This window comes from Myotis yumanensis, unplaced genomic scaffold (assembly GCF_028538775.1).
Source record: "Myotis yumanensis isolate MYYU_CA2020_CCGP unplaced genomic scaffold, mMyoYum1.0.hap1 SCAF_1, whole genome shotgun sequence".
Lineage (NCBI taxonomy): Eukaryota > Metazoa > Chordata > Mammalia > Chiroptera > Vespertilionidae > Myotis > Myotis yumanensis.
Genome location: NW_027223752.1, coordinates 134,029,243 through 134,052,993, shown reverse-complemented (window position 1 = coordinate 134,052,993; position 23,751 = coordinate 134,029,243). Strand labels below are relative to the sequence as shown.

Sequence of the window (23,751 nt, the reverse complement as noted above, 5' to 3'; positions counted from 1 at the left end):
TGAACAAATGTCCTCAAAATATAGTGAACACTATGCCAAGAGAGCAAAGAAGATAGCTTATAACAGCAGCTGAGAAACAAAGTTTTTTGGTTGGCCAAATTTGTATTGAGTCAGCAATGGCCATCATTCCAGCCTTCTTCTCTAGCTGGGGAAATAAAAATCAAAAGTGGCACTCAGGATATTTCCAGGGGTATAACAGCAAACTCCAACTCTGTTTTCAATACCTCCTTTCAACTCCCATATTCAGTACAAGAATCATCTAGCCCGGGAGACTTCTTAGATTCCACTTCCCCAACGCAAATTTAGTTGCCCCTTCCTCAGTGCTCCCAGTAGCACTTTAATTGTTTAACCTTTTTACATTATTTTTCATGTTCTAACTGCATCTGTCTCTTAAACATGATTTGTTTTCTAGAGGGCAAGCATCATGTCTTATTTTCTTTATACCCCAGAAATCCAAAATGGGAATGGATTTGGCTCGCATCAAACCCAGCCCACCCACATCTCAGTTACAGAGAGAAAAAGAATGCCTCTCACACAGGGGACATGAGGCCTCAGTAAGAATTTTCTGACTGATTACTGTGTGGCAGGTACTGCCCACTGTGCTAGAAATAACATTAAAGTAGCTAAGATCTTACTCTCTAGGAGACATTAAGATGGTAAACCAATCAACAGAAAGATTATTTTGGATCATAATGGGTGCTATGAACAAAATAAAAATGGGCAATGGGATGGAGAGTGCTTGGGAGGAATGAGACAGTGGCCTGCAGCACTGGACCTTTCAGCTGAGACCTGGTTGATGAGAAGGAGTCAGCCAGCCATGCAAGGACCTGCAAGGGGAGAGTGTCCTAGAAAGAGGCAATTTTTGTTATTGGTAGGGGTAGACCCTGGGAGTAAAGGAAGCTGGTTGAGCTGGTTAATTGCTAATTCTCTCTCTTCCATCTCTATCAGAGCAGGGTACCATCTTTCCTCCTTCACTCTACATATTCTTTTCATTACCATTTCCATTTTCTTAATTCTGCTCCCTGATTTCCATTAAATTACAAGAACATGAGCCTCTGCCAACAGCAAACACATCTGCAGTCCACTTCTAACCTCTAATTATATAAAACAAACAAAAAGCCACTGGAAAATAGAAGCTGAGAGTATTAAGATTTAGTTTTCATTCTTATTAGTTCCACTCAACTAATGTATTTTTATGACAATTACATCCCAGTATCAGTACTGTTCATAGTTAGAAACCATCATTTGTTTCTTTCCACATTATCTCATAGAAAGTCCTATTATGGGGTAAATATCTTTAGCAAATTTGCATATTTAACTATACACTAACATAAAAAAACAACAGCAAATGCATCTAAATAACATTTTTCAAGATAAGCATAAACTTTTCAGTAACTACTTATGTTAGTATTACTGAACTTGAATTTTTTTCATCATAATTATTTTGTACTTCATTGCAAGTATTTATTCACCAAAAACTATAATCAGCCCTGGCTGGGTTTCTCAGTGGTTAGAACATCAGCCTGTGGACTGAAGAGTCATGGGTTCAATTCCCAGCCAAGGGCACGTACCTCAGTTACAGGTTTAATCCCTGGCTGTGGTCAGGGTGCAAGTGGGAGGCAACCAATGGATGTGTCTCTCTCACATCAATGTTTCTTTTTCTCTCTCTCCCCTTCTCTCTCTCTCTTCTACTCTCTTGGAAAAAAAATCAATGGAAAAATATTCTAGGGTGAGGATTTAAAAAAACAACTGTAATCAATAAGAGAAGGAAGGAGAGAAGCTATTTTCTGCATCATGACCAGATTGTCCAGATATCGTGCCTGGAATTCATCACAAGTGACATTTCTAGTCATGTTTCCAATCACTCAGAACATAGAGATTTTCCGTTGCAATCTGGAAGCTGTGCGCCCTGCTGTCAGCAAAAGCAGCCCAGGAAAGAATGTGTCACATGGAATGTACTCTACCTGATGTCATCTTCTGTTCCAACTGAAGGCATCTAGGTTCTTCTTGGGATTCCTCTTCTTCCTGAGTTCCAGGAGAGAGAGAGAGAGAGAGAGAGAGAGAGAGAGAGAGAGAAAGAAATGCATTCATTTAGAGCAAACTTTTGCAGATCTACTAATTAATATGAGATCAAGATCTGAAAATAATTAGACCAAGCCCATTTAAAAACTGAGACTTTGGAGAAGCAACAAATGCAACAATAAATGTTGAGTAGAATAACTATGGGGGCACTGGGTTACAAACTGCAGGGTGCCACAAACATGGTTGTGTCCATAAATGCTTCCCATGAGTAGTACAACTTAGAGACCTCTGTGATTAATACGTTTGGGCCTTCAGTTACTTAGACATGGTGGTGATGGGTTTCTCCATAAGACAGAAATTCTGCCAGTATGATATTACACAATATAATTATATTTTAGCTTTTATTATTCAAAGACCTATTTCATGTACTTTTGAAAATTCTATCACTGTTCACAATATTTATTTTAATATTAATTAAAATAATATTTAATAAAATATTTTATTTTAATATTTTCAGCAGCTTTATTAGTAACAGCCAAAAACTGAAAACCCCAATGTCTTTCAATGGGTGAATGATTAAACAAACTGTGGTTCATCCATACCATGAAATACTACTGATCAATAAAAAGGAACAAATTATTGATACATGCCACAATTTGGATGGATTTGAAGGAAATTATGCTGAGTGAAAAAAATGTTAATCTCAAAAGTTTACATTCTATATGATTCTATTTATATAACATTCTTGAAATGATAAAATTAGAAAGACAGAACAAATTAGTGGTTGCCAGAGGTTGGAGCTCAGGAGAAGGAGGGGATATGGCTGTGGCTTTAAAAGGGTAGCACAGAGATCTGAGTGATGGAACTGTTCTGCATTTTGCCATGGTGGTCACATGAATCTACACATCTAATAAAATTGCATAAAACAAAATACACATAAATACACTAGAAGAAAAAGTACAAGCATTGAGCAGAAATATTTTAATTATCTCAAATTAAATTTTCTTTTAAAGAGTTATCTATAGCCCTAACTGGTTTGGCTCAGTGGATAGAGCATCGGACTGTGGATTGAAGGGTCCCAGGTTCGATTCTGGTCAAGGGCATGTACCTTGGTTGCGGGCACATCCCCAGTGGGGAGTGTGCAGGAGGCAGCTGATTGATGTTTCTCTCTCATCGATGTTTCTAACTCTCTATCCCTCTCCCTTCCTCTCTGTAAAAAATCAATAAAATATATATATTTTTTTAAAAAAGAGTTATCTATAGTTCAAAGCTCATTTCTAAGAGGTGTCTCATTTATCATCCTTTTAAAGACAACCTATCTAATAAAGATGAAATATGTAAATTGACCATCACTTCGTGACAAAGATGGTGACACCCACAGCCAATAAGGAGGGAATATGCAAATTGACGTGACAAAGATGGTGGTGGCCGAGCCGGGACACTCCGGGCCTCTAGGTGATGATGCAGGCGTTCCGCCCTGCCCTGGCCGCTCCAGGCCTCTGGGCAGCGTGCACACGCACAGGCACGGAGCTGCCAGGGTGGGGCGGGACGTTTGCTATGATGGGGAGGCGGGGGGTGGAGGGAGCTGAAGGAGGGTGGCAGGGCTGGAGCGAAGGCAGAAGGCGGCTCCGGCCTGGAGTGAAGGCCCGGGTCCCGGGTGCAGGAGGGAAGCCAGTGCCAGCAGCCAGGAGAAGGAAGGCCTATGCTTGCACAAATCTTCCTGCATTGGGCCTCTAGTAAAATTATGAAAGGATACCACCAGAAGCTACCTAAACATTTCAGTTAAGTGTTAAGATAAAGTTAAGGGTATTTTCACATGAAAATCTAAAGAGGACAATGAGAATGAAACAAGTTCCATGTGGTCATACAAATCCTGGTAAAGGAGCTAGAATGGAAGCCCAAGCTGGTGAGCAAGTGGAAAAAGGAAAGAAAGCATGCTTCAAGCAGATGACAGGAGGAAATCTTGGGATCAAATATTAACTCTGGCATTACCTAGATAGCCCCTATTTTTTGTCATAGGTAACTCTAATAATAGTCCTATTGTTGCAAAACCAGTCCAAATACTATCAAGTTGAAAAGAGGTCCCTCATTGATTTGTTGGGTTTAGGTGATAACCCATGTCCTCCCACACCGAGAAAGTTCTGACAAGAAAGTTTCAATGTGCCTTGAAGGTGGTGTTGGTAAAATGCCTCAGGCCAGGCACCTCCCAGTGACATTCTGCTGGCTGAGATACAAGGTGGGAGGGGAGTAGGCATTTTTACTCAACCAATTTCTTGGTCTTAAAAAAGTGCTCAAGGCAGAAGACCTGCCAAGTGGCTAGTCCAACGAGGCTTTGAAAAGATGATGAAGTACAGGACCCAAGTATTTGTTGATGCTCTGGTAACACGCATGTCCTCCTCTCACTCCTTCATGTAGGCAAAATCATTAACGATAGATTCTGAAAGGTCTTCTAGGTTTCCTATCTCCACCTCTAAAGGTTTGAACTTCTCAACTTTTGTGATCATTTCATAATTTTTTCACCTCCACACCATGCTTCATGTCTAGGATCATGAATTGGTCAGGTATCCGCCTTGTTCCCTTGCTCTTAAAACACACTTTGAACATGTTATAATCTTCAGTGATAATGGCAAATTTCCCCTTGTTTGCATCCTCCTTGGAGTACAGAATATGGCTGGCAGAATCTGTAATCTTTTTTTTTAAATATATTTTTTTTGATTTTTACAGAGAGGAAGGGGGAGGGATAGAGAGTTAGAAACATTGATGAGAGAGAACCATCAATCAGCTGCCTCTTGCACAGCCCCTACTGGGGATGTGCCCGCAACCAAGGTACATGCCCTTGACTGGAATCGAACCCGGGACCCCTCAGTCCACAGGTCAACACTCTATCCACTGAGCCAAACCAGTTAGGGCAAGAATCTGTAATCTTGACGTGGGTGCACAGGCTGCGAGCACCCCCACACATGTCGGTGATCTCTTATGCGCTGGTTACCAGCAGGTCCTTGTGGATCTCCTCGAGAAGGCACTTGTGGGAGTTAACGGGCATATGGAAGGAGATGGAAGGGGCCGAGCAGAAGTAAAAGCAGTAACACTAACTTACAAGGGCCACACTGGGCTTGTGGGCCAGGCAAACCAGAATAGTGCTATACAATTATTTTTATCTCTAGGAAGATGGGTAAACATATTCTCTGAATTCTAGTATGATATTCTTTTTTTCTTTTTTAAATCTTTATTGTTCAGTTTATTACAGATGTCCCTCCTTTTTCCCCCATAGCTCCCCTCCACCCGGTTCCCACCCAACCTCAGGCCCTCACCACCCCACTGTTTGCGTCCATAGGTACTGCATACATGCATATAAGATTTTTGTCCAATCTCTTCCCGCAAGAATTGTCAGTCCACTCCATTTCTATGCTCCTGATTCTATTACATTCACCAGTTTATTCTGTTCATCAGATTTTTTATTCATTTGATTTTTAGATTCACTTGTTGATAGATATGTATTTGTTGTCACTTTGTTGTTCATAATTTTTTATCTTTACCATTTTCTTCTTCCTCTTCTTAAAGAATACCCTTCAGCATTTCATATAATACTTGTTTGCTATTCATCACTTTGAATATTTCTTGCCACTCCCTTCTGGCCTTAATAGTTTCTGTTGAGAAATCAGCTGACAGTCATATGGACACTCCCTTGCTGCTTTTAAGATTCTCTCTTTGTCTTTTGCCCTTGGCATTTTAATTATGATGTGTCTTGGTGTGGTCCTCTTTGGATTCCTCTTATATGGGGTTCTCTGCGCTTCCTGGACTTGTACCAGTAAATCTATTTCATTCACCAGGTAGGGGAATTTTTCTGTCATTATTTCTTCTAATAGGCTTTCAATATCTTGCTCTCTCTTCTTCTGGCACCCCCATAATTTGGATGTTGGTACGCTTGAAGTTGTCCTAGAGGCTCCTTACACTATCTTCATATTTTTGGATTTTTTCTTTTTGCTCATCCGGTTGGGTGTTTTTTGCTTCCTCATATTTCAAATTATTGACTTGATTCTTGGGATACTTTACTGTTGAATCTCTGTATATTATTCTTTATTTCAGTCAGTGTATGCTTAATTTCCGACTGGTCCTTTTCCTTTTTCTTTTTTTTTCTTTTTGCATTCTCATTAAGATCCCTGAAGGTCTCACTAAGTTCCTCGGAGGTTTCTAGAAGATTCTTGAGTAACTTTATAACTGTGGTTTTGAACTGTATATCTAGTAGTTTGCTTTCTTCCATTTCTTCATTTGTGACGTTTCTTTGTCTCTGCATTTTGGCTGCTTCCCTGTGTTTGTTTCTATGTGTCGGTAGCTGCTAAGTCTCCTTGAGTTGATAGAGTTGCCTTGTGTAGTAATTGTCCTGTAGGGCCCAGTGGCTCAGCTTCCCCAATGACCTGAGGTGGACACTCCTGGTGCACCCCTTTGTGAGCTGTGTGCACAGTCTTATTGAAGTTGAGCTCTGATTGCTGCTGGTATCACTGGGAGGAATTGACCTCCAGGCCAACTGGCTGTGAGGACCAGCTGTGTCTACAATGGAAGAACTGCTGTGCAGGAGACACCCTTATGGGCAGGACTTGCTTCAGTGGGGCTCACTGAGTCTGCCCCTTGAGTGTGTCACTTATAGATGTGAAGAGTTGTAATCTGGTATGGTCTCACACTGACCACTGGGTACACTGGCTCTTGGATCTCCAAGGAGGTGCAAAGTCAGCCACTGCCTGTGGCCACCAAGTAGGAGCTACAGAGACATCTGCAGAATCCTCCTCTTTGTATCAGGTTTGGAAATGCCCAGACAAGGCCCAGCTGTGAAGCAAGGCAGGCTGGTGCTGGTGCCAGCCTTGGGCCTTCTTTTTTTTTTTTAAATTATTTAAAGTATTACAAATAGTAGTACATATATCTCCTTTTTTTCCCCCATTGACTTTCCCCCGGCCTCTCCTACCCTCCGGCACATGCCCTCACCCCGCCCACCCCCCCCCCCCACCACCACCAGTTGTCTTGTGTCCATTGGTTATGTTTATATGCATGCATACAAGTCCTTCGGTTGATCTCTTACACCCGCCCCCCAGCACTCCCCAGCCTTCCCACTATAATTTGACAGTCTGTTCAATGTTTCTCTGCCTCTGTATCTATCTTTTTGTTCATCAGGTTATAACGTTCTTTATTATCCATAAATGAGTGAGTCCATGAGGTATTTTTCTTTCACTGCCTGGCTTATTTCACTTAGCATAATGCTCTCCAGTTCCATCCATGCTATTGCAAATGGTAAGAATTCCTTTTTTATAGCAGCGTAGTATCCCATTGTGTAGATTACCATAGTTTTCTAATCCACTCATCTATTGATGGGTATTTAGGCTATTTCCAAATCTTAGCTATTGTAAATTGTGCTGCTATGAACATAGGGGTGCATATGTCCTTTCTGATTGGTCTCAGTTTTCTTGGGATATATTCCTAGAAGTGGTATTACTGGGTCAAATGGCAGTTCCATTTTTAAATTGTTGAGGAAACGCCATACTGTTTTCCACAATGGCTGCACCAGTCTGCATTCCCACAAGCAGTGAAGAAGGGTTCCTTTTTCTCTGCATCCTCTCCAGCACTTGTCTTTTGTTGATTTGTTGATGACAGCCATTCTGACAGGTATGAGATGGTACCTCATTGTTGTTTTGATTTGCATTTCTCAGATGATTAGTGACTTTGAGCATGTTTTCATGTGTCTCTTGGCTTTCTGAATGTCCTCTTTCGAAAAGTCTCTATTTAGGTCCCTTGCCCATATTTTTGATTGGATTGTCTATCTTCCTTTTGTTGAGTTGTATGAGTTCCTTGTAGATGTTGGAGATTAAACCCTTATCAGAGATAACATTGGCAAATATGTTCTCCCATGCAGTGGGTTTTCTTGTTGTTTTGTTGATGGTTTCTCTTGCTGTGCAGAAGCTTTTTATTTTGATGTAGTCCCATTTGTTTATTTTCTCCTTAGTCTCTCTTGCCTTAGGATCTGTATCTATAAAGATATTGCTATGACATATGTCTGCAATTTTGCTGCCTATGGAGTCTTGTAGGATTTTTATGGTTTCTTGTCTTACATTCAAGTCCTTTAGCCATTTTGAGTTTGTTTTTGTGTATGGTGTAAGTTGGTGATCTAGTTTCATTTTTTTTGCATGTATCTGACCAAATTTCCCAGCACCATTTATTAAAGAGGCTGTTTTGGATCCATTGTATGCTCTTGCCTCCTTTGTCAAATATTGAGTATAATGTCTTGGGTCAATTTCTGGGTCCTCTATTCTGTTCCATTGGTCTATATGTCTGTTCTTTTGCCAGTACCAGGCAGTTTTGAGAACTGTGGCTTGGTAATATAGTTTGATGTCTGGTATTGTGATCCCTCCAACTTTGTTCTTCTTTCTCAGGACAGCTGTGGCTATTCGGGGTCTTTTTTTATTCCAGATGAATTTTTGGAGAGTTTGTTCTAGATCTTTGAAATATGCCGTTGGTATTTTAATAGGTATTTCATTGAATCTATAGATTGCTTTAGGTAATATGGACATTTTAATGATGTTGATTCTACTAATCCATGAACATGGTATGTTCTTCCATTTGTTTATGTCTTCCTCTATCTCTTTTTTCAATGTCTTGTAGTTTTCTGAGTACAGGGCTTTTATGTCCTTGGTTAAGTTTATTCCTAGGTATCTTAATTTTTTTGGTGTAATGGTAAGTGGGATTGTTTTTTTCATTTCTCTTTCTGGAGTTCATTATTGGTGTATAAAAAGGCCATAGATTTCTGGGTATTAATTTTGTATCCTGCTACATTACCAAATTCATTTATTAGGTCTAGCAGTTTTTTGATGGAATCTTTGGGGTTCTCTATGTACAGTATCATGTCATCTGCAAATAAAGACAGTTTTACTTCTTTTCCAATTTGGATGCTTTTATTTCTTCTTCTTATCTGATCACTATTGCTAGTACTTCCAGTACTATGTCGAACAGGAGTGGTGAGAGTGGGCATCCTTGTCTTGTTCCTGTTCTTAGGGGAAATGGGTTTAGTTTTTGCCCATTGAGTATGATGTTGGCTGTAGGTTTGTCATATAGGCCTTTTATTATGTTGAGGTATGATCCCTCTATTCCCATTTTGCTGAGAGCTTTTATCAAGAAAGGGTGTTGGATTTTGTCAAATGCTTTTTCTGCATCAATTAATATGATTATGTGATTTTTTGTCTTTCGGTTTATGTGATGTATAACATTTATTGATTTGGGGGCATTGTACCATCCTTGCATCCCTGGAATAAATCCCACTTGGTCATGGTGTATGATCTTTCTAATGTATTGCTGAATCCAATTTGCTAGAATTTTGTTGAGGATTTTAGCATCTATGTTCATCATTGGGCCTTCTTTTGATAGCTTTGGGGCTCCCTGACCCAGCTGCAGCTTGACAGGTTTTAGGCTGAGAAAGGACAGGCCATTCATATGCAAAAGCCACTGTGCACAGCTTGGGTGTGGTTGTAAATTGGGTAGGGCAGGGTCTCAGGGAATCTCCAGGGTGGAGCAAACAGCAATGGCTGCCAGTCAGCCCTGCATCAGGGAGGTCCCAGCACAGGAACAATGACCATTGTGAGAATCTTTATCTGGAAGAAAGCCGCCCCCACGTTCCTGCCCTGATGCCAGACAGTCCAGTTTCTCCCCTTATGCGTCTGGGTCCCCCAGAGTCTCGCCCAGCACTAGAGCTCAGAACAAGCGGGAGCTTGTATCTCCATTCTGATTAAAAAAGCGGCACACCCGGGTGCCAGCCCGTTCCTCGCCGGCAGCTGGGCGAGACTCTGGGGGACCCAGACACATAAGGGGAGAAACTGGACTGTCTGGCATCAGGGCAGGAACGTGGGGGCGGCTTTCTTCCAGATAAAGATTCTCACAATGGTCATTGTTCCTGTGCTGGGACCTCCCTGATGCAGGGCTGACTGGCAGCCATTGCTGTTTGCTCCACCCTGGAGATTCCCTGAGACCCTGCCCTACCCAATTTACAACCACACCCAAGCTGTGCACAGTGGCTTTTGCATATGAATGGCCTGTCCTTTCTCAGCCACACCTCCTACCAATCTCAATGCACTTTCTTCTTTACCTCTCTAGTTGTAGTACTTACACTCAGCCAGCTTTCCCACGGTTCTGGATGATAGTTGTTATGTATTTCAGTTGTAATTTTGATGTGGTTGTGGGAGGCAGCAAGTACAGGGGTTTACCTATGCCGCCATCTTGGTTCTCTCCTAGTATGATATTCTTTAATGACAATTGTCACTGCTATAGGGTTAATATATGAATAGGCACAGCTAGGAGTAAGGGAGGTAAATTAAGAGGAATGTTTACATGATGCTTTTTAAATTTTATCTACAAGATGGCTTTATGCTGGTTCCTTCATTTATTTTTTCCTTGATTAAATATTTGTTGAGTGCCTGTTATGGGGCTATTTCTGTGGGTCCTTAATCTTTAGGCATGAACCCTTCCAAAATCCTTTGAATTACATATTGCAAGTAATCACCTACTCAGCTTCTATCCTAGGCAGGCACACTTTCTGTGCATACTTTGTTCCACCTATGAAGTTAGTCTGATCAGAGATACTCTGGGCCATAATAAACCATATGGGTATGAGTCCCATTAATGATACCTGAAGCTACTCTGTAATCAGAGTGGAGCAATGGAACTCAAATATTGATACTATCCATCAGAGGAACACTCCATGATTTGTTCTAAATGTTCAGTTCCTTGGCAATATCTCATTGTTGGTGATGAGAATCCACTATCCTCTCATGATTGGTAAGATTTGAAAAGAAAGTCATTTTCAATTCATAAAGGTTATTTTACTTAAATTACCATCAACTCGTAAGGGAATTGATTTCAACTGTTTGGGAACAAATATTTCTAGAGATCAAAGATCATCTTCAAATGTTCAGCATCAGGGACCAGTTCCAAAAATTTGTCCTGCTTTTAGAATCCATGAAGTAGCACTGTCATGGGCAATTTGGGTAAAGAAGCCTTCAGTTCAATTATCTATTTATTATATGTTATAATAAATTCTAAGAAAAACTTCTTTCAAAATTATATTTGTGAAAAGGATGCAAACTATTACTATACCAAAAGACAAATAAATGATTTTTTAAAGTCCCACCACACAGCAACTAAATATAGCAAATAATTCCTTGTTTCACAAGGCCCAACAAGACCGTATATAATAAAAACATGAGGAGCTATTTTATAATACACCCACAGAGAAAGTCTCTTGAGATGCCAAAGTAGCCCAAATGAAGTTGTTTCATACATGAAAGGATTCTCCTTTGAGCCAATAAGACTGTTTACTTTTTTATTGCTCTGAATTCCAGAATGGTGAAATAACTTAGGCCTTCTGCTTTCCTCCAAACATATTTATTACTTCATTTTAAAATGCCCTTCCCCCAATTTTCCCATAAACTAGTAAAAATTGCAAAGCCCTGGAATGATCTGCAGATGGAAGGATATTTGGAATACTTTTGGCTGATAAGTAAGCATCTGTCTTCGATAGCATAAACTATGTTGTAGTTAGTGAAAAAAGGCTGAACGCCATAGATGCTTGTGTTTCTTCTCTTCTGTGCAAGTCTGTGATTTGCTGAATTTGTTCTTATTGGCTTTTTCCCAGTGAAGCTATAATAAAATGACAACAATCCAACTGTAGTAGCCATCTGTTGATTTTGCTGCCTGGCATTCACTCATTCTGTCTAGTAAGTGTGTACTGATTTCCTCTTTAAAATCATCCTTTCCAACTCTTAATGAATTGTGATTCTTATAAAACCAGTTCCAGGCCCTGTGTAGACCCCTGTCCACTGTCAAGAGTGGTCAGTGACTGAGGACTAGGCCCATCAGTCCAGTGCATTTCCCTGTGATTGGTGGAGGGTGGTCATGTGACCCAGAGCAATGTTTATCAATCCACTGTAATTTTCCCTGAAATTGGTTTAGAATAGTCATGTGACCCAGGGTGGTGTCCATCAGTCCACTTTATTTTCCTGTAATTGGTTCACAGTGGTCATGAGACCCAGTCAGGGCTGGTGAGAGATATTCTCTAGACTTCTAGGAATAGAACCCCTAGTCTCATCCACTGATCCTGAAACCTGAGACAACTGTGAAGATTGAAGCTGCTGCTGTCACTTACAGCTGAGACAAGTCCACACAAAGGAAGGCAGAGCCAAGAGATGGACTGATACAGAGTCCCCATGATATCATTTGAGCCCCCAATCCAGCCATGCCTGAAGTTAACCCTAAACTTTTCAGCCTAAATTAGAGATTACATTCCTTATTTTTAACTACATTGATTTATTTTTAAATGCAATAGATTCTATTGGGTTTAGTCACTTCTAACAGAAAGGGTTCCAGCTGATACTTTAGTTCTGGAGAGCTTTGGGGGGGGGGGGTGATTATTGGCTTCTATAGTTCACACACCATCATGTACTTCACAACCTAATTAAATGGAATGTGACAGGGATGATGCACTGAAGTGTTGTTACTGAAAGTTGGCAAACAATTGGTTTTTTCATCTGTTTCTGAGGACTAATCCCAAGGTGTTTTATTGAGAGGCCATGTGGTTTGTATACTTTATGAAATGGCCAGTGAGGTGTAGCCCAAGAGGAGACAGAAAAGAGGTTTAGGAAAAAATAAAATTCATTTCACTCACAGGTCCCAGAGAAGGAAGCATGGCACCCTTCGCAGGGCTACAGAGGAAAGACACCAGGGTGGTCAGGAGCAAGGGGAACATTCAGACCACAGACTTTATTGGAGTTTCAGAAGGTAAAGTCAAGGCAGGGAAAGCCCATCAGATAATTATAGATGCAGGGGAGCCCAAGGAGATGGAAGGTGTCACTCCTACCTTAACCACTTCAGCACCTCACTCTGGCCAGCACTGAGTCCATGGAGGATATATTCCTCAGGAGCAAAAACCTCAATTCACTAAACTACCCAAGATTGGGGAGACGGGGGCCTTGACCGGAGGTTTGCTTCATTCACTGCCTATGGTACCATAGAGTGCTACTAGTAAGTGCTTTTCTTCATCTCTGCTTATAGGAAACCCAAGTAACTACAGCAAAGGAGGAGATATATTGGATCTCATGCTTATAAAGCTGTAGTTCTTGAACGTGGGTGTGTATCTAAATCACCAGGAGGATGTGGCAGAAACACAGCCTAGCCCTTTATATCGTCAGCAATCCTGGGCCTCTGGATTCCTTGTTAGCTCTGCCTGTGGTGCTGATTCCCACCCAAATATGAGAAGCACTGTTGTAAAGGATGGATATTGGGTCTAATATTCAGGCAGTATCATCCAGGCCTCTCATTTTCACTATATTTCCATTTGTCTGTTTCTATCAGTTTATCACTTCTCAGGCTGCTCCTTCAGCATATGGTCAAGGCCACAAGAAGTTCTGGGACCACATCCTTTCATTGAGACTTCAGAGAAGTGTCTCTAAACCCCAGTACACAGAGAAATCCTTTCCAAGGGGAACAAGGAGTGACTCAGTCCCTGCATTCATATCCAGAGTTCTAGGGGAAGATTCTAATTAGCCCATCCTGTGTCACATACTTATCTTGAGTCACAGGCACATCTCTATGAGGGAATGGGGATCACTGCCCATTTCAAGGGCCACTGGAGGGAGGGTGTTCCAATTGGAAACCTCAGAGACTAGGGAAGCTGCAGTTCCCTAACGGAAGGAAGGCTATGTACCAAAGTGAGGGAGGAAGGAATGCTGGCTACTGTGCTATTCAAATTATATACTCCCAAGTAGACTGAATTCTCCAAAACCATAAGAATGAAAATGCATGCTGTTTATTTAGTGCATAACATATGACAGGAGCATCATATATGTTACATGTAACATGGGATGATTTTCAAAATATTTAACAGCTTGGATGGTACAGGCCACAAGGTACTCAGAATAGGAAGTGACCTGGAGGTTCCTGGGTATAGGTCTTAACCCTTTAGTTCAGGGGTCTGAAGAGAGGGGTAATGTGGGACATGGACACGACTCAAGGGCTTGAGTAGCAGTTATTTACCAATTGATAAAAGGGTGTCTTAATATTTTAACAGCCAATATGTTCTTACTGATGCACACCTGCTGAATATTTTCAGTTCTGAGTATCATCTTAACAACCACACTTATAAAAGATGGGTATCTCCTGAAAGTATGCTGTCATATGCTAGAGGTATGCAAAGACTCTCTCTCTCTCTCTCTCTCTCTGGAGCGAGAGATATGGAGGAAAAATATGATTTGTATATTAGAACAAATTGGAGTACATTGCATGTAGAACAGATATAAATGTTTAGAATAACCATGAGATGTCAAGGAAGTCTGGACATGGGGTCCCTGACAGGGGGTACTCCTGTGGGAAAGATTGAGAAACATGGTCATAGGAATTCATTGTCGATATCTGTGACCCTATTTTACAGAAGGAACCCTTGAGGGATGAACACTATCTAAGTGTGCATGCTTTTAAATGGGGCAAGATTCAGACCATCTGCCTGGGTCAGAGCCATACCATGCTGCCTTCTTTTATGTTTGCTTCCTGCTGGTGTTATTTATAGAAAATTTAACCTTAAGGGGAAGGACAGCTAGTTATTAAATAGCTATATTTAGTGAAAAGGTTAACTGAAGAAAACTCTGGGTAAGGAAGAGCATAAATCATATAGTTTTACAAAGGAATGAGTGATTGTTCCTCAGAGCTAGGGAAGGCCATTTCAAAGACAGAAATGAGGTTTATAGGGCCCCAAGCCAAGAAAACCACAGAACAAAACAACACTTATCACAAATGTCAGAACCAAGTACGTAGGAAAGTTTGATACAGTCTTTAGAGCTGTAATTCAACATGCTGGTCCTGAGTTTAGAGTTACATAATGATTGTGAAAATATTCAAATTAAAATAAACTCTCAAACTAATAAGGAATGGAAGCTGTAAAACTGGTTGCCCATACTGATTGCTATAGTCTGAATGTTTGTGTCTCTCCAAAATTCATATGTTGAAATCCTAATCTCCAAGGTGATGGCATTGAGAAGTACAGCTTTTGGTGTGATTAGGTCATGAGGGTGGAGCCCTCATGAAAGGGATTAGTATCCTTATAAAAGAGGCCCCACACAGAGCTTTCTCAACCTTCTACCATGTGAGGACACAGGTGGAAGATGGCAGTCTAGGAACCTAGAAGTAGGCTCTCACCAGACACCAAATCTGCCAGCACCTTGATCTTGGACGTCTTAACCTTTAGACTATAAGAAATAAATGGTTGTTGTTTAAGCCACTCAGTCTGTGATAGTTTGTTATAGCAACCTAAACAAAATAAGACTGATTAACTGAGGATAATTATATATCTTATACTAGAGGGCCCGGTGCACGAAATTCGTGCACGGGTAGGGTCCCTGACCCTGGCCAGCAATCAGGGCCAATCAGGGCCTTCCAGTTGTTGGCTGGGGCCTTCCTTCATTCTGCACCACCCCCTGGTGGTCAGCACATGTCATAGCAAGCAAGCAAACTCGCAAACTCCCAGTCTCCCAGTCGAACTCCCAAGGGGACAATTTGCATATTAGGCTTTTATATAGAGAGATATAGATTTGTGTTACAGATCTTGAATGAGTGATGGGAGAGAATCATGGCTTTTCAACTACTTATAGCTTATACTCCATAGGCACTCTATAAACACATGGTGAATGAATATTTGTTTTAAAGAAATTTTTTCCCAAAAAAATCTTTTTTTTTTTTTTTTTTTTTTTTTTGCCTAAAACTAAACCTCCAGAAAGCTCTGCATGTATAGTACATGCTGTTTCAAGCTCTGCAGGGCACACGGCCAAATAACCCTGGAAGGCAATGCAAATTTGAGAGAGAATGTGCCAAAAGGATTGCATACATACACTGTGAACCAGAGAACAAGAGTTTTTGTTGGAAATGTGGGCACTAGTTTTAATTTTGTCTTCATGTTGGTTCACAAAATTAGTGATACCTCATATCTATCTATTTGCCCAAAACATGATTTTATTTGATTCCTTCAATAACTCTACATGGTGGGCAGAGCAGGTATCTCCCTTTCTAGAAAAAAAATACAATTTTCCTCCATTCACGCTTAGAAAACCAGATGTGGGGGGTGTTTATCCTACATAGAACTGTCCAACATTAGGCAGGTGTCCAATTCAATTCAGTTATGACACTAACTGAAGTTAACAATAACCCCACAGGTTAAGGGTTCAGTTCCACAAGAATGCCCCCATTTCAGATGCTAATTACAAGTAGTAGGTCCCCAGGTTACCTATAACTTCTGTCCAACTTAGTTACACATTGGAAGTTCCCATGGCCAACTCCTCAGTTTAGATATTTTGCTAGAGTGTCTTCCAGGATCCAGGAAAGCAGTTCAATTTCTATTGCCAATTTATTACAAAAGATATTTTAAAGGATATACATGAACAGCCAGATTAAAAGGTGCATAGGGAGAGGTCTGGGAGGGTCCCAGATATAGGAATTTCTGTCCCCTTGGATTTGGGGTGTGTAGATGTGTTCACCAACTCAGAAGCTTTCCAAAACCCATACTTTTGGAATTTTTGTGGAGGCTTCCTCACATGAGCACAATCAATTATTAACTCCATTTCCAGCCTCTCTTCCTTCTCCGGTGAAAGAGGCAAAGGTCTGAAATTTCCAAGCTTCTAACCATGACTTGGTCTTTCTAAACATGGTTTGGTTTTTGTAATCATACATTGGTCCTTCTAATCATGGCTTGGGTGCCCCAATTCAGGAGCCCACCCAGAGTTGTCCCATTAGAACAAAAGACACTCCTATCAACCAGGAAATTCCAAGGGATTTAGGGGTCCTGTGTCAGATGTTCCTATCACTTACAAAATTACAAAGTTTTAAGAGGTCTGTGTTAGGGGTCAAAGACTAAATATTAGAACCAAGATTCTCCGAGCACCCCTATTTACAGGAACTGGGGACAGAGACGAATATAACAGAATAATTTATTCTTATCTTACACCCTCATTTTCCACATGAGGAATTTGAGGAATTGTAGGCACACAATTATAAAGATGTACAAGGCCAGACCCTTTGCTCACTAGACGTTAAAGGAACACTTTTCAATTTGCTTCCATCCATCCCTCAGAGTTCAGGCAGAAGGATCAGAAAGTAAGGAGTCTCCTATTAGGAGTCAAAAATCAGGGAAGGATAAAAGGTGCTGTTAGAGACCCAAATTGCACCATTATGAAGACTTTCTTAGAGTTGTTTTTTTTTTTAATATATTTTTATTGATTTTTTTACAGAGAGGAAGGGAGAGAGATAGAGAGCTAGAAACATCGATCAGCTGCCTCCTGCACACCTCCCACTGGGGATGTGCCCGCAACCCACGTACATGCCCTTGACCAGAATCGAACCCGGGACCCTTCAGTCCGCAGACCGACGCTCTATCCACTGAGGCAAACCGTTTTCGGCTCTTAGAGCTTTTATAAGAATCCTAGAGATAACTTCTAGGGTCTGGTTTCCATATCCTGATCAATCTCACTTTTAGAATGTATTCTAAGCCATGACACTTGTGAAAGCTGGAATTATGTCGATGAGAAGTTACACCCCTAGGCAGTAATACTCAACAATTCTTTCAGTTTCCTGTAGGACTTTTCAAAAATAAGTGAAAATTTGATGGTGGATTTTTTTTTTTTTTTGTAAACCTAATTTTTTCTAGTCCTAGCCAAAGCTAAGCTACATTAAGAAAGTTTAGACTAAAGTTCCAAAACTCAACCTCTTTTTTTGAAGTCTGAGTTAACACAGAGTACTATTTAGTAATTGCCCAAATGAACTTAAAATACTGTCTGGATCCATCCTGGGGGAAAAATGCTAAACTGGGGCTGCTCAATGCTATCCTGCCCTCTCCCCGGTTCCACCAACATGCAGGGTCCTGACCAAGCATACCTCTTAAAACAACTTCTAAAATGTAATTTTTAGATGCAATTGTGCTGGCTCTTAATTAAAGTAGTGTCCTGGAACTCATGGCTTTTCAGGAATTTCCCTCAGAGAAGCTTTATGCTAAAAAAAAAAAAATCCGGGAAGCCTGCTAGAGAGGACCCAGGATTTCCCTGGGTCAATATACAGCTTTCATATTTCAAACTGTGTTACAAATAAAACAATTTTAAAAAATAGTGTCCTTCCACTAATCCTGTTAACATCATTTTAGAAGGGCAATGACATCTAAAGAAAAATGAGAGTCAAAAGAACTATCTTCCATCCCATATAATAATGGGAACCTGACCAGTTCATACTGCCTGGGCTTTATTTTCTCCTTAAGGAAATGGAGAGAGCAGCAGCCCTTTGCAATGTCATGGCCATGCTTTCAGATCAAATAAGGGAGGGAGCAGAAAAAGCCCCCTGAGCTCTTTTAAATAACAGACAAATTCTTATTGTTCAGAAAAAAGATCATTACAAAGGTCAGTGTTTATTTTTTTACTTTAACAGAACCTATTCAATACAAAATCAACACAATGAATAGAATCCTGTCACCTTGCACACAGTGATCACCCAGCAAATATTTATGGTTTGTGGGTTTACCTAATACACACACAAACACATACATAACACACACATACACAAACACACACAGTACACGAACATAACCACATGCACAAACACACACATACTCAAACACATATACCATACAAACACATAAACAGATACACACAAAGGCACACACACATAAGCACACACATATGCACTGAAACAAATATGCACATAAAAGCATATACACATACATGCATATACAAACACACATACAAACACACACAGTGTACTAAAAGTAAACTGAGCAACAATAAAGAAAAAGTCTGGTAAAGAGTTTTTTCAGTTGCTCACCCTCTCCAATGCCTCTGCCCTTCCTATTAGGATACATGCTGTTTGCTTCAGAGTCTTTTTGTCAGAGCTTCCAGAAAGAGAAGGGGAGCTACTGAAAATTTGAGTGTTAACTTAAGCAGTATCCAAAGTTCTAATCAACAGAGTTGCCTTTTTCCAGGCATTGCTCCATGGTCTGAGCACCCTCCACCCACTTTCCTGTTGGTCGCTGCTTCCCACAGCGACTGTTGACACACTCCAGATGTGCAGGCTCACTAGTACTTGCTCACCTCTTTCTGTGGGCCTTCTCTTGCTTACTCCTCTAAGGGAGAAGGAAAGTGCTTAGAGGGGACCGGTTAATTCTGGGCTGTAATCTAGAAAACCAAATGGAATGGTAAGCCTGCTTTCTTTTTGTGGGAAATTTATTCATTCAGCACAGTGTCTGAGCATCTACCGTGTGCCTACCTGCTGCTAAGCTATGTGTGGGAGAGACGGGAAGAACCAAGCATAGTCCTGGCCCTCAAGAGCACCTAGAGGAGGAAACCAATCATTAGAATGTGAGGAGTGCAAGGGGAGAGTGAAGAGAAAGGTGCTCAGGCGTCTGCAGGTGATGAGAGGGAAGGGAAGGAAGATGTCTGGGGGAATAACACCCTGTGTCAGGAAAGGGAAGATGGTCGTATTCTAGGTAGGGAACAGGTTCAAGAAACACAACCTCTGATAATGTTTTTCCATTGTAATTTTCTCTTTAAAGTTAAACCTTGCATCTCAGACATAGCTGTGGCCCTAATACCTTCCATGCACTCCATCCATCTTCCCTGCCTGCCCATTGATGAATACATCCTGGGTTCTTATGCCCTCTGGCTTCCCACTGGGTTCAGTCCATGGTAATAATAAGCAGGAGATCTGAGGGAGGGAGCAGGGTGATGTCAAGGCACTTATTCCACTCTCCTGTCAAGGCAGTCTTCTTAGGAAATGCTCTATTTTCCAGGTTCCTGTTGCGGCTTCCTCCTCCCTCATCCTTTTGGGCCTCTGAGTGGTAACAGCTCTTTTACTGTTATGAATATCCCTTGTGGTTCCTCTCCATCTCACCCACACTTTTGTAAACAGTGGCTTTATTAAGCTCTCCTGGAATTATTCCAATTTGAGGGCCATCTGTTTCCTGTTGGGACCTTGATTGACAGAACAAATAACAAATATATCACAGAGAACAGGATGCAAAAATTATATAAATATATATGTATGTTTGTGTGTGTGTATGTATACATATATGCCAATGATAGTGTCTAATTGAGTCATTCATTTATTCCATGTATGGATTCCTCACATTCTAATGATTGGTTTCTTCCTCTAGGTGCTCTTGAGGGCCAGGACATTTATGAGGATCAACTATGTGAAAGGCACAATGGGTGAAGAACCACACTTTCTGGATTTTATAAGACAGTATCAGTTACAACATTCTTTGCTATGGTCAGACTATGTTAATTTGGGGTTCATAAAATATGATGTCAATAGCTATGGGCAAGGGGAAAACGAGTACTCTCAGAGTTTATATTCTCATCTAGTTTAGTCCTCCAGAGTCCAAGTCTTTAAAAGAAAAAAGTAAGTGGAGAAAGTCTGAGACGTGATCCAGTAACAGATATGCATTCTGCAGATTACATTCTGGGCAGAGCTCCCTTGCTTACCCGCTGAGTGGTGAGTCTGCTGCTTTGGGATGAAAAGCATCAACAGTGATAACAAAGGCTCACAATGGGCCAGGCAGGGAGCTGAAAGCTTCATTTACGATACTGAATAATGGCTTAAACCATTAAAGAGCTAGTAGTAATAATAGTAGTAATAGTAGTAGTAGTAGTAGTAGTAGTAAGCGTTTACTGACCAAAGTCTACATCCAATTCAAACCCAAGTTTATATCCAAGGCCCATAGTTCTTAACTACTCTGCTGCAGTGTCTCTCCCAGGAATAGATAATTCACAGCCAAGACCAGAGGATGTTTGGTGAATGAGACAATTATAGGTTTGGAGGCAAAGGGCTATCATGCAATTTTGGCTTACTCTCTGTTATTATATCCACACGGTGAGAAACTGGCAAGGGAACCAACTTCACAGGAATCTCCTTTTAACTCCGTGTGGTAGAATCAGCCCTCAGCTAACAATTTGCTCAGATTAGATTAGAAAGAAGGACTAGAAAGAAGGGCAGGAGCTAGTCAAACAAGATGTAGCCCCGGGGTTACCAAAGACTTGCTGCAGTGGAGGCTCTGGCTCCCTTTGAACTATCAAATAATTACTGCTTTGGAGAGGTAGTAGAGATTAAAGTGTTGATGGCAGGGATGTTAAGGGGCACATTTGAAATTTAAGGCTGTTCTACTTGTGATTAGTCACATTGGGGCAGGGTGGGCAGCTTCACCATGTACTTTCTTTGGGTACAAGGGCAGCCAACCTACCCACACAGGCAGGTTTTTATGAGAGGCAAGCAATACAAATGCTTGTAAATTTAAAGTACCCCATATATTTAGAAGAATTCAAGTTTAAAACCTATTGATACCCTTATAAAAAAATGTACCTTACTTACTTTCTCCCTACACCTAAAATACCCACATATCATGATTTATGCCCGATGTCCCAAATGATCCTTAATTATGTCCTTTTTCACTCTCAAAAGCGTCAATTTTGATAATAAATTTTCACCCTACCTTTGCTGTATGTAACTGATCAACAAAAGAAGGTGAGGCAAAGGGTACCTGAGCCCAAGTCTGGTTTCAGAGCGAATGTTGTTTTCCTGCAAGGGCCTAGCTGATTCAATTAATCTCTCTGGTTCTTTGTGTGCCAAGTGAGAATAAAATATGTGGCCCATAACTTTTATGAGTAATACAAATAGAAGTAGTTCATAGAATTATATATCTTAGAGACAGACACAACATGGAGAGATCATTTAGCACACAGGGCTAGGAAGAGACATACAGAAATCATGATGATGCAATCAGCCTTCACCACTGCCCTCTGTTGTTTTGAAGAAATCTAACAACTGAATCCAGCCATGATCAACTACAGGACAGACAGCTGATGCTTTTCCTCAAGTGGAATTCTAACTACCAATCAGTCTGTGACTGTTCATCTGTGTTTACCGTAACAAAATATCCAGTGGTCCCCTGCCATTAACAAACCTCAGTAAAGTGTCCAACCTGGACTCAGCTGCTGTTCTCAATGTGGATTGCACTTGCCAGCTCATCAGTAGACTGCATAGAGAAGGGCAGGATCAGAGGACCCAACCCGTAAGTCCTGTTGGCTGTGACCTGTTGGCTGGTCCCAGTGATTTGTTTTTTTGGTGTCTCTGAAGACTGTTACAGTCTGCTCCTCTCTGTCCTATTTACTCCTGTCTGAATCAAGTGTGTCCCAGGCCCCACTATTCAATCATGCCCAACAATTTTATTCAAATGACAGCTGATAAATTGGTGGTGCAGAAAGAAAGAAAAAAGTCACTGAAGTGCATGATATTCAGCCCAAAGCCTGGAATGGGAGCCAATGCTATTCTTGGGCCTCTAGCGAGACTGGGGATGGAAAGGATATATCTCAGCTCCTTAAAGAAGGAGCTGGAAAAGGCTGACTTAGTTCCTCTGCTCCCTCTTCTGCTTGTGGCTAACTCTTCTTTACTCCTTTCCACCTTATCTCAGTGCCAAAACCCTGCCTTCTCCAAACCCAACTGGGTCCCAGAAATGGCAGTGGGCTGTTCCTTCAGATTTGCCACGGCCTAGAATCTAGAATCATTTCCAGGGCAAGTACCATGGGCTTTTGAAATAATGCAGGGTTTTGTGTTTATGGAATTGCACATAGGAATTCATCATAGGCCAAATTCAAATTTGGGTGTCAATAATTTATAAAGTACTATGTTTCAGAATCTGTTTTTCTCCCTCTCACAGTAATCATAGAGGAACTGGGGAAGGGCAAATAAAAATAGTCACTTTCAAATGCCTTCACTTCTAGGGAAAATGTAAGGGTGACTTTGAAAGCTATTTTATTCCTCTACAAAACGGGTTGCCCGTGGACTTCAGTGAAAGCCGTTGTTGTCTCCCCCTCTAACTAGTTTGTGACATCCATCTTTATGCGTCCCTCTTTAGACTGCTTCTATATCATTTGGCATCTTTATTGTTATGGGACCACTTGCCACACACTGGCCCAGTCCTAATTCGACTTCTGGTCTTGAAACACAAATACTAAGATTAAAAATAATGTCCACAGTAATTTAAAAATCCATGAAAACAAATCAGTCATGTGGTAGTGCTCCTTGGCCAAGTTAAATCATGGCGGATTTGCTTGGAGAGAGACAAAAATCTTGCCGAAACCGGTTTGGCTCAGTGGATAGAGCGTCGGCCTGCGGCCTGAAAGGTCCCAGGTTCGATTCCGGTCAAGGGCATGTACCTTGGTTGCGGGCACATCCCCAGTAGGAGATGTGCAGGAGGCAGCTGATCAATGTTTCTCTCTCATCGATGTTTCTAACTCTCTGTCTCTCTCCCTTCCTCTCTGTAAAAAATCAATAAAATGTATTTTAAAAAAAAAGAAGAAAAAAAAAGAAATCTACTGGGGGAAGTTCCCTGTGCCTTTTTAATTTAGTAATCAAAGGCCCAATTAAAAGAGTTATTTGAGTAAAAGCAGAAAGAGGTTACACTAAGTGTGGGTAGAGCTAATGCAAAACTTAGAGGGTTATTTGAATACCTGTGTCGTGGAGATTTTTGGAAAGTATTTGCAAACTTCTAAATTTAATTTACAAAATATTTACCACTTACACCTATATGTGCATTGTACTTTATAAAGATATTTCACATATATTATCTCACATGAGCTATGTAGCAGCCCTTTGAGGATAATACTACCATACTTATTTTACTCTTGG

The 23,751-nt window shown here is 40.9% G+C and overlaps 1 protein-coding gene and 1 pseudogene across 1 annotated transcript in view; both read right to left on the bottom strand.

The window, feature by feature from the left end:
- FAM107B (family with sequence similarity 107 member B) overlaps positions 1 to 23,751 on the bottom strand; it is a 257,966-nt gene that overhangs the window by 135,372 nt on the left and 98,843 nt on the right. The window contains exon 2 of the mRNA XM_070432092.1: positions 1,965 to 2,025. Coding sequence (XP_070288193.1) covers positions 1,965 to 2,025 — 61 coding nt within the window. The remainder of the gene's footprint in view (positions 1 to 1,964; positions 2,026 to 23,751) is intronic.
- The window catches only part of LOC138998835 (transmembrane emp24 domain-containing protein 10-like), a 109,553-nt pseudogene continuing 90,081 nt past the window's right edge, over positions 4,280 to 23,751 (bottom strand).